Here is a 9,716-nt window from a genome sequence, read left to right on the forward strand (position 1 = left end):
TCTCTTGACTGTATTTTCTTCCTTTATTCATCAGTGATGTACGTTCAGGACCTAATTAATTGTGGATATGAGGCAGGGTCAAGAGGACAAAGGAACAGGGTCTTTACCTTCTACATAGCTCCCCTGTTTTATCCAAAGAGGTCAAGTAGTAATTTTTATCTATTTTCTCCTCAACTGTGAATATAATAAACAAAGCATTTCAGGGAGAAGCTGGAGAGCACCTTCTCTTAGCTGCACTCCACCTTAAGGCTGAAGCTGGATTTGTTTACTGTTTCTCCTGGGGGCAGAGGCAGTTGAGAAGTAACCAAATAGTCTGCCAAGCCAGGGCCAACCCTCCAGGCCACAGGTTGAGCAAATGCTAAGGGTCAAGGACAGGGAGACACTCCTCATGAAGGGGTGGTCCTCATCCTTTCAGATCAACTTCCTGCTGGAGGCTCCACCCTCACCACGTCCCTCCCTCTTCTCTCATCCGGAGTCACCTTTTGGGATTTTGGAGTTGGGCACCATGGGGACTCCAAATGATCGGGCAGTGCTGCAGGCCATCTTCAACCCTGACACCCCATTTGGAGACATTGTTGGACTGGACCTCGGAGAGGAAGCAGAAAAGGAAGAACGAAAAGAAGGTGGGCATTTGATCTGAAGTGTAGCTTTGCACATAGGCTGGCCTGCTGGCCTCCGGAGGTGGCAGAGGTAGTGGTCTTATAAGGCCCCTTGTTCCATGATTATGATTGAGGTTGGAATCAGAGAGGTTGGCTGCTCCTTAGTGCACTGATGGGGGTTTGGTAAGAGACGTCCTGCCAAGAGGAGTAAGCCGGGGTTTGTCTCTCAATCCATCAGCTCTCAGGCCTCTGAACTTACACTTAATTGATTGTATGATCCAAACTTAACTGCCAGGTGATGTTAAATTCTCATATTTTTGTCATAACAGAGAATACCACCACCAGAACGGAAGACTGAAGTAAGGCAGGGCATGGTTGCTCAGTTGAGTGGTTCCAATATAGCAAGCACAACTAGTATCCGTTAAAAACTGTCACAAGCCAAGCTCCAAGCTAACTCTTCTGCAGTGAGTGTGTTCACTGGCTTTTCCATTAGTCCCTAATGAAGAAGTTTTTGATATCCTTTGTTTCTGAGGATTAAAGCCTACACCTTACTAACTCAGGCCGAAATGCTAAGGGATACATAAGAAGTGATGTTCATGATCTGGGAATGTCATGGTGGCCTTTGCATAAGAGGCAGTGTAGTAGAGTAAAATGCAGACAGGAGCCAGAATGACCTGGGTTCAAATCCAAGCTCTGCAATGTATGGCCTGTGTGACCTGGAGCAAGTGCTTTAACAGATTGAGGAGTTTGGGCTTCATTCTCTTGGCAATGGGGAACCAACCAAAGCCCCTTTCCAGGTCCCTTGGAACTCAGGCAATGCTAGCTCCCAGCCTTAGTGACCTCATCTCCCCCTACCCCAAACACTGCAGCTGACCCCTGCTGTGACCCATTCCCAGTCAGCTCTGTCTCAGATCTCAGAATTCCAAAGCCTGAGGTGGCTTTTTCTTCTTGCTACCAACTGCACACCTGGCCCCTCCTGGCTCCTTCCCTGGCCCAGATGAAGTTTTCCCTCAAGCACAGCTGGAACAGTCCAAGGCCCTGGAGCTGCAGGGGGTGATGGCAGCAGAGGCTGGGGACCTCAGCACAGCCCTGGAGAGGTTTGGCCAAGCCATCTGCCTGCTGCCTGAGAGGGCTTCAGCCTACAACAACCGTGCCCAGGCCCGGCGACTCCAGGGAGATGTGGCAGGTAAGGGGAGATGCCCTGTATCCTCTGCAAAAGGGCCCACGGGAGGGCACAGACTAGAAATGAAGTGGCTGTGGGGCTGGGGTGGCCTTGCTAAACCCCTCTGGAGCCTGTCTTCTTACCTATAAGGTAGGAGATGTATTGGGGCCCTGCTAATATCATGGGGCTAATGTGAAATTCAGAAGAGACTGCATTCCATTAAGGAACAGTTAATGAGAGCCTACAATGTGGCAGTAGGCTGGTGCTGAGGACACTGAGATAAAGGGTATATGAATCGCCAACATTCATATAGCAGTCACTATGTACCAGGCATTAATCACTTTACATATAAACTAGTAAATCAATCCTCACAACAACCCTAAAAAGTAGGTACCATTGTCATCCCCAGTTTATAGATGAAGAAACTGAAGCATGGAGAGGCTAAGTAACTTGCCCACTATCATACAGTCAGGTAGCAGCAGAGCTGAGATGTGAACCAGGTGGTAGGGCTCCAGAGTGTGTGCTCTTAATCGCCACATGATACTGCTCCTGAGAACGCTCCCACTCCAGGGGGCAGAACAGACACATAATTCTGAGACCAGCAAAACAAGTTTGAGAAGGGTCAGCGTGGGACCTGTTCCTGAAGGGCGAGTTTTAAAGGATGAGTAGGAGTTAGTTGGTGAGTGGAGAAGGTAGTCTGTAGAGGTCCAAAAAGCAGGCACAAGTACAGAGAGCTTCAGGTCTTCAGGCTGGGTGGAGCAGGGAGTGGAGGAGGGATGGAGACCTGAGCCTGGAGCCGTGGGCAAGGGCCTGATGAACAGCTTGGGAGTATTAGGCTGAGACTGCACTGTCTTGAAAACATGGGGGATCCCTCAAGGATTTTAACAGGAGAGTGACTGGATCAAACTCCTGCTGCATTCAGGTTATTCTAATTAAGTGGAGACAACGGGACCACACTGGGGACCAAAGATGAGGCTAATGTGAAGGTATAAACCACGGAAACCTAGTACTACTTGACTGTTAGGAGCAGTGGTGACGCAGGTGCTCCCAGAACCAGCAATGCCAGGCTAGGGAGTTTTGAGCCCACTCCAAGAACAATGGGAACCTCCCAAGAGCCCCTTTCCAGGGTTATCTGCCCCAGATCGCTGGAGACAGCCTGCAGACGAAAACCCCAGGGAGATGCAGAGGTGCTTCCAACTAGAGATTCCTCCAGACCAGCTCCTCTGAGGGAAACCAAGGAGTACTGCAATCTGAGCGCTTCTCCGGAGGCTCGGGCTCTTTAGGAGACTAGAGAACATGAGTGAATTGAAGCAGAGTCCGAAAGAAGCCAGCCTGATGGACTTAAGAAGGTGGCTGGCTGCCTGAGGTTCTGAGTTCAGAGTTCTGAGGCCCAACCCAAGTATTTTACAAGAATAATAAAAATAAAAACGATGCAGGCCAGCTCTGGCTCCAGGACCAAGGAAATTAGATACATGGAGATAACCAAAGAATAACGAAAGGCAACCAGTCCAGGATATAGGGGAGAGAGAATGTGTTCTAAAGCAAGCAATGGAAAAGAGAAAAGGGCCCTCAAAAGGAAAACAATGAGAAACTGTCTTGATTGTACTTGTAAGAAATGACTGTGCAGTTAATACTATTTTTTTGAACCCTGACATTCAGAGTCAGTCACCTGGCCCATAGTGGATGCTTAATAACAGGTGTGGAATAAATTGGCTGCTACTTGCCCGGGCAGTGGGCCAGACTCATAAACATAGTGACCATTCAGAATCCCGCAACGTTCATGTTTTCATATATTAGCGGTGGAAAATAATAGGAACAAGGCGAGACCTGGACTTCAGTCCCAGCTCTGCCACTAAGTGGCTTGGCTGTACAGCCCTGGGCCAGTCCTCTCAACTCTTCCACAGGCTTCGTCTGTGTAATGGGGATAACGATCCCTACCTCTAGCAGGTGCGAGGCGGGTTGTAAATGGCCACGCCCGGGAGCCGCGAGGACCACGGTGATCTGCGCGGCAGCAGGCGGGCTGGGGCTCCGGCAAGGCCGCCCCGGCGGCCGCTGACCCCCGCCCCGCCCGTCTCGTCGGTCCCGCAGGCGCCCTGGAGGACCTGGAACGCGCGGTGGAGCTGAGCGGCGGCCGGGGCCGCGCCGCCCGCCAGAGCTTTGTGCAGCGCGGACTCCTGGCGCGGCTGCAAGGCCGAGACGACGACGCCCGCAGGGATTTCGAGAGGGCGGCACGGCTGGGCAGCCCCTTCGCGCGGCGCCAGCTGGTGCTGCTCAACCCCTACGCCGCGCTGTGCAACCGCATGCTGGCCGACATGATGGGGCAGCTGCGCCGCCCCCGCGACAGCCGCTGAGCGCTGCTAGCCCGCGCGTCCGTGGGCGAGGGGACGGGAGGGGGGCCCTGAACCAATAAAGCCGTCGGGCCTAACCGACTCCGCCTGCTCCTGCGTCCTGCCCGCGCCCGGAGGGAAGGGCACGCGGGGGCACTCTGTGCGTGGGGCCTCTCGGCGCGGGCTAGGGACCAGCCAGGCGGGTGGTGAGCCGCGACCGCCCACCTGCCGGGGAAGGGCCTGTGGGGCCAGTGGTCGGGCATCGATTGGCCCTGCCTGGCTCAGCCCCCGCCCTTGCAGCGGACTGCGGTGCTCATCAGACCTGAGCAGTTGCTCCGGCAGCGGTCGGGGAAGGAGCCAGGTGAGCAGCCGCGGTGGCGGGGGGCGGGGGCAGGATGCTCGGCGACCCCACCTTCCAACCCCCTCCTCTTCCGCCCACATCCGCCGGAGCCACCAACACCAGGAAAGGGGGCGTAGGGCGAGGGATGGGAGAGGGAACAGGGCAGGAGAGAGGATGGGATCGGGAGAAAGGCGATTCCTTTGGGGGAGGGGCGCGTGGAGACGGAGTATGAGTGTGTGTGAGTGTGCGTGTGTGCAAGGTGTGGTTGCACGGATGCTGGTTGCTTCTGTGTATCTGCGGGCGTGTGTCTCTTTGTATTGTAGCCTGGAGTCAGTGCTCCGTTCTGCACCTGCAGGATGTCCAGGTGTCTGCTGGGTGGGTCTGTACCTTTGGGCTTTGCCCTTCGTGTCCGTGCCTTCGCCACTGGGGGCTGGTCTATATTTGTGTCTCCGTACATGGTTCTTTTTGTTTCTGGAGAGTAAATTCCTGGAGCAATTGCTAGACCTACCTGCTGTCACCTGGCTGACACGGAGGCCCGCCTCCTTCTCTCAGCAGCCTGGGGCCCAGGCCCGGGCCACCATGGCGCTGCCTCCAAGCCCAGCCACCCTGCGGCACACACTGCTGCTCCTGCCAGCCCTTCTGAGCTCAGGTACACCCCTGTTCAGTCGTTGACCAAGTCCTTCTGGGGTCCAAAACCCCCTCTCTCCTCTGTCTGCTCTTCTGTTTGGGTACCTACTCCAGGCCCGAAACCCTGGAGCCCCTGTTCCCTTCACCCACCTACCTAGGTCCAACCAGCCAGTCCCTGGTGAGAGGACTCAGGCGCCCTTTCCCTTGGCCTGCTGCTCCTCTCACTGGGGCAATTCCTGGTCACAGCACAGTACCAACCCTGCCTGACCCCTTCCCAGAGGCCCCCTGCTGTGTTCCAGGTTGGGGGGAGTTGGCGCCACAAATAGATGGTCAGACCTGGGCTGAGCGGGCACTTCGGGAGAATGAACGCCACGCCTTCACCTGCCGGGTGGCAGGGGGGCCTGGCACCCCCAGATTGGCCTGGTATCTGGATGGACAGCTGCAGGAGGCCAGCACCTCAAGACTGCTGAGCGTGGGAGGGGAGGCCTTCTCTGGAGGCACCAGCACCTTCACTGTCACTGCCCACCGGGCCCAGCATGAGCTCAACTGCTCCCTGCAGGACCCCAGCAGTGGCCGATCAGCCAACGCCTCTGTCATCCTCAATGTGCAATGTGAGTGACCCTGAGGTGGGCAGGGAGAGAGGTTCTCTGCCCAGGGACCCCCCAGCACCCACCAGGCAGGTGGTCCGCAGGGCATTTAGCAGACACTTAAGCACTTTGCAAATATGAACTCATTTTATCCTCTGAATAATCCCATGAGGTCATTACTATTTTTGTCACCATTTTACAAATAAGAAAACTGAGGCGGCCGGGCGCGGTGGCTCAAGCCTGTAATCCCAGCACTTTGGGAGGCCGAGACAGGCGGATCACAAGGTCAGGAGATCGAGACCATCCTGGCTAACACAATGAAACCCCGTCTCCACTAAAAATACAAAAAAATTAGCCGGGCGTGGTGGCGGCGCCTGTAGTCCCAGCTACTCGGGAGGCTGAGGCAGGAGAATGGCGGGAACCCGGGAGGCGGAGCTTGCAGTGAGCCGAGATCGCGCCACTGCACTCCAGCCTGGGCGACAGAGCGAGACTCCGCCTCAAAAAAAAAAAAAAAAGAAAACTGAGGCAGAAAGAGGTTAAGCAATCCGCCCAGGGTGATGATCCCGCTGGTAAGAAGCAGAGCCAGGATTCAATCTGGGCATTTGGCTCTAGTATTTACACTCATAATCACTACAAAATGCTGCCTGTCTGGCAGACCCAGCCATCCTGTTCCTCAGCACTCCCTCTGAGGAGAGGCCTAGGCCCCTGGCTCCCATCTGGGTTTGGGAAGAAAGGGCCAGAAGTATAAGGGGCTGTGGTGAGAGCATATTGGCCTCTGCTTTGCACCAGTCAAGCCAGAGATTGCCCAAGTCGGCGCCAAGTACCAGGAAGTTCAGGGCCCAGGCCTCCTGGTTGTCCTGTTTGCCCTTGTGCGTGCCAACCCGCCTGCCAATGTCACCTGGATCGACCAGGATGGGCCAGTGACTGTCAACACCTCTGACTTCCTGGTGCTGGATGCGCAGAACTACCCCTGGCTCACCAACCATACAGTACAGCTGCAGCTCCGCAGCCTGGCGCACAACCTCTCAGTGGTGGCCACCAATGATGTGGGTGTCACCAGTGCCTCACTTCCAGCCCCAGGTGAGCATGGCTAGCAACTGGCCCAGCAAAGCCTCAGGTGGGTGCAGGGGTCCACATCCCCATACAGAAATGGGAGTACTTTTTCCCTGTGAGTTGGTCTTGTGGATGAACTGTTCCCAGCCACCCTGGGCAAGGAGGGCAGAGCAGTACCTATGGCGTGTTGGGGTTGGGGCACTGCCCACTTGGGACCTAACCAGAGGACATCCTCCAGGGCTTCTGGCTACCCGGGTGGAAGTACCACTGCTGGGCATTGTTGTGGCTGCTGGGCTTGCCCTGGGCACCCTCGTGGGGTTCAGCACCTTGGTGGCCTGCCTGGTCTGTAGGAAAGAGAAGAAAACCAAAGGTAGGCCAGGGACACTGGGGGCAGTGGGGATGAGGTCAGGCTGAGCAGCAGCCAGGACAGCAAGTGCAGCTGGGCAGAACCAGTCGTCTCTGACGGTGGCAGAGCACTTCCAGGGTGTGGCCATGGGTAGGGTGACATGCATCCCAGGTAGCAGGGTCAGGCACTGGGAACCCAGTCTCTGGCCCCAGGGCCAAGCCTGGGCATTTGAGAGACCCCTTGCCTGAGGGTCCTGGCTCTGAAAGGGTAGGAGGAGAGCCCAGCGTGGGAGGGCATGTTGAGAATTAGGGACATGGTTTCATTCTCCGCAGGCCCCTCCCGGCGCCCATCTGTTATATCAAGGTAATTCCTCCTGGGGCTGGGTGGACAAGCCTAACCGAAATGCAGGATGGGGACAGGAGGGAGCCTGGGGTTTCTGGTAGAGGCAGCCATGAGTGCCTGTGCTGGGACGCATATCCATCCCGACCTTTATCCTCCCTGTAGTGACTCCAACAACCTAAAACTCAACAACGTGCGCCTGCCACGGGAGAGCATGTCCCTCCCGTCCAACCTTCAGCTCAATGACCTCACTCCAGATTCCAGAGGTATATCTAGGGCCCTGCTCTTTGCCTCTGCTTAATCTCCAGAAGTGCTTCTGAGAAAAAGAGAGCTTGGTGCTTGGGAGGGGCGAGGCCCCATCAGGCACACTCCTGTTCCTGAACACTGCCCTCTTTGTCAACCAGCAGTGAAACCAGCAGACCGGCAGATGGCTCAGAACAACAGCCGGCCAGAGCTTCTGGACCCGGAGCCCGGCGGCCTCCTCACCAGCCGAGGTACTGGGGAAGGGGCCTGCCACCCTCCTCCTCTGCCCCCCAGCCCTGTGCTTATGCCAAAGGCCTCCAAGTGCCCAGGAGGCAGAGAGGGCTCTCCCAAATTCCAAGGAACAAGCGTTACTGAGTCCCTGCGGGCTTCTTTGATCCTGCAGGTTTCATCCGCCTCCCAATGCTGGGCTATATCTATCGAGTGTCCAGCGTGAGCAGTGATGAGATCTGGCTTTGAGCCGAGGGCGAGACAGGAGTATTCTCTTGGCCTCTGGGCACCCTCCCATTCCTTCAAGGCATCCTCTGCCTAGCTGTGTCACCAACGTGAAGAGGTCATGCCACTGCCACTTTTGCTTGCCCTCCTGGCTGGGGTGCCCTCTATGTCATGCATGTGATGCATTTCACTGGGCTGTAACCCACAGGGACACAGGTATCTTTGGCAAGGCTACCAATTGGACCTAAGCCCCTCATGCTGACTCAGGGCGGGCCCTGCATGTGATGACTGGGCCCTTCCAGAGGGAGCTCTTTGGCCAGGGGTGTTCAGATGTCATCCAGCATCCAAGTGTATCATGGCCCGCTGTATGCCCACCCCAGTACTCCACAGCACCTTGTACAGTAGGCATGGGGGCGTGCCTGTGTGGGGGACAGGGAGGGCCCTGCATGGATTTTCCTCCTTCCTATGCTATGTATCCTTGTTCCCTCAGGTAAAATTGAGGACCCTGCTAGCTATATAGAACCAAATTGCCCTTTGTACAGGAACCAACCCCTGGCCCAGGGGCACTGGCCAAGCACAAGTCTTTTTTGCTGCACGCCTCTCTGCTCTTCTCTGCCCCTTCCTTCCCCCCTCCTCCAGAGAATTCTAGGTTACATGTTGGACCTTCTCTACTACTTCGCTGGGCACTAGACTTTTCTATTGGCCTGTGCCACCGCTCAGTATTAGCACAAGTCAGGGAGGAAGAGGCAGGCGATGAGTCTAGTAGCACCCAGGATGGCTTGTAGCTATGCATCATTTTATTACAGTGTTAGCACTTTAAGCACATCCCCTAGGGGAGGAGGTGAGTGAGGGGCCCAGAGCCCTCTTTGTGGCTTCCCCACATTTGGCCTTCTGTGATTCACTGTGAGTGTCCTGAGCTCTCGGGATTGATGGTTTTCCTCTCAGCACGTCTCCTGCACCATGGGACCCCAGCCCTGACCAACCCCTGGTTGCCCCATCAGCAGGAAGGTGCCCTTCCTGGAGGATGGTCGCCACAGGCACATAGTTCAACAGTGTGGAAGCTTTAGGGGGACATGGAGAAAGGAAGAGACCACATACCCCAAAACGACCTAAGAACGCTTTAAAAGGCGACCTGTAAATGATTAGAAATTAATATAGTACAGAATATATTTTTCCCTTGTTGAGATCTTCTTTTGTAATGTTTTTCATGTTACTGCCTAGGACAGTGCTGAGCACACAGTAAGTTTAATAAACTTGACTGAATTAATTTACATATCTCTGCTTCATTTCTTCTATTAATATATTTTTGTTTTTGTTTTATTTTGTTTTGTTTGAGATGGAGCCTCACTGTATCGCCCAGGCTGGAGTGCAGGGGTGCGATCTTGGCTCACTGCAACCTCCGCCTTCCAGATTCAAATGATTCTCCTGCCTCAGCCTCCCAAGTAGCTGGGACTATAGGCGCCTACCACCATGCCTAGCTAATTTTTATATTTTTAGTAGAGGTGGGGTTTCACCATGTTGGCCAGACTGGTCTCGAACTCCCGAACTCAAGTGATCCGCCCACCTTGGCCTCCCAAAGTGCTGGGAGTACAGGTGTGAGCCAGCGCACCCAGCCTTCTTCTAATATGTTTTTTAAATGA

General features: G+C 55.0%; 2 protein-coding genes across 53 annotated transcripts; both read left to right on the top strand.

Annotated features, from left to right (window-relative positions):
• The first annotated feature begins 484 nt into the window (after positions 1-484).
• On the top strand, positions 485-4,190 carry TTC36 (tetratricopeptide repeat domain 36). Of its 3 annotated transcripts, none has more exons than XM_074015361.1 (3): positions 485-623; positions 929-1,785; positions 3,850-4,190. In XM_074015361.1, exons 2-3 carry the CDS (start codon positions 1,656-1,658, stop codon positions 4,110-4,112), a joined length of 393 nt encoding a protein of 130 aa, XP_073871462.1. In that variant the 5' UTR covers positions 485-623; positions 929-1,655; the 3' UTR covers positions 4,113-4,190. The 3 variants fall into 3 exon arrangements, with proteins under 3 accessions (XP_073871462.1, XP_073871461.1, XP_065385127.1); XM_074015360.1 differs by having other exon boundaries at positions 1,597-1,785; positions 3,709-4,190; XM_065529055.2 differs by having other exon boundaries at positions 1,597-1,785.
• Positions 4,191-4,406: 216 nt separating this feature from the next.
• Positions 4,407-9,343, top strand: TMEM25 (transmembrane protein 25). Of its 50 annotated transcripts, none has more exons than XM_074015321.1 (9): positions 4,407-4,449; positions 4,906-5,077; positions 5,334-5,666; positions 6,432-6,722; positions 6,934-7,065; positions 7,374-7,404; positions 7,546-7,646; positions 7,785-7,874; positions 8,027-9,343. In XM_074015321.1, the coding sequence occupies exons 2-9, from the start codon at positions 5,008-5,010 to the stop codon at positions 8,098-8,100; spliced, it is 1,122 nt and encodes a 373-aa protein (XP_073871422.1). In that variant the 5' UTR covers positions 4,407-4,449; positions 4,906-5,007; the 3' UTR covers positions 8,101-9,343. The 50 variants fall into 50 exon arrangements, 41 of the variants coding, with proteins under 41 accessions (XP_073871422.1, XP_073871426.1, XP_073871429.1 ...); XM_074015325.1 differs by having other exon boundaries at positions 5,355-5,666; XM_074015328.1 differs by having other exon boundaries at positions 5,355-5,666; positions 7,788-7,874.
• Positions 9,344-9,716: the final 373 nt, after the last annotated feature.

Source organism: Macaca fascicularis, chromosome 14 (genome assembly GCF_037993035.2).
Source record: "Macaca fascicularis isolate 582-1 chromosome 14, T2T-MFA8v1.1".
Classification (NCBI taxonomy): domain Eukaryota; kingdom Metazoa; phylum Chordata; class Mammalia; order Primates; family Cercopithecidae; genus Macaca; species Macaca fascicularis.

Bases quoted from the DNA above. Each gene is read 5' to 3' on its own strand.
- TMEM25 (XM_005579807.5), top strand. From the start codon at position 4,603: ATGGGATCGGGAGAAAGGCGATTCCTTTGGGGGAGGGGCGCGTGGAGA. The intron at 7,066-7,373 runs GTAGGCCAGGGA...CATTCTCCGCAG, and splicing joins GAAAGAGAAGAAAACCAAAG to GCCCCTCCCGGCGCCCATCT. The intron at 7,647-7,784 runs GTATATCTAGGG...TTTGTCAACCAG, and splicing joins CCTCACTCCAGATTCCAGAG to CAGTGAAACCAGCAGACCGG.
- TTC36 (XM_065529055.2), top strand. From the start codon at position 506: ATGGGGACTCCAAATGATCGGGCAGTGCTGCAGGCCATCTTCAACCCT. The intron at 624-1,596 runs GTGGGCATTTGA...TCCCTGGCCCAG, and splicing joins AAAGGAAGAACGAAAAGAAG to ATGAAGTTTTCCCTCAAGCA. The intron at 1,786-3,849 runs GTAAGGGGAGAT...TCGGTCCCGCAG, and splicing joins ACTCCAGGGAGATGTGGCAG to GCGCCCTGGAGGACCTGGAA.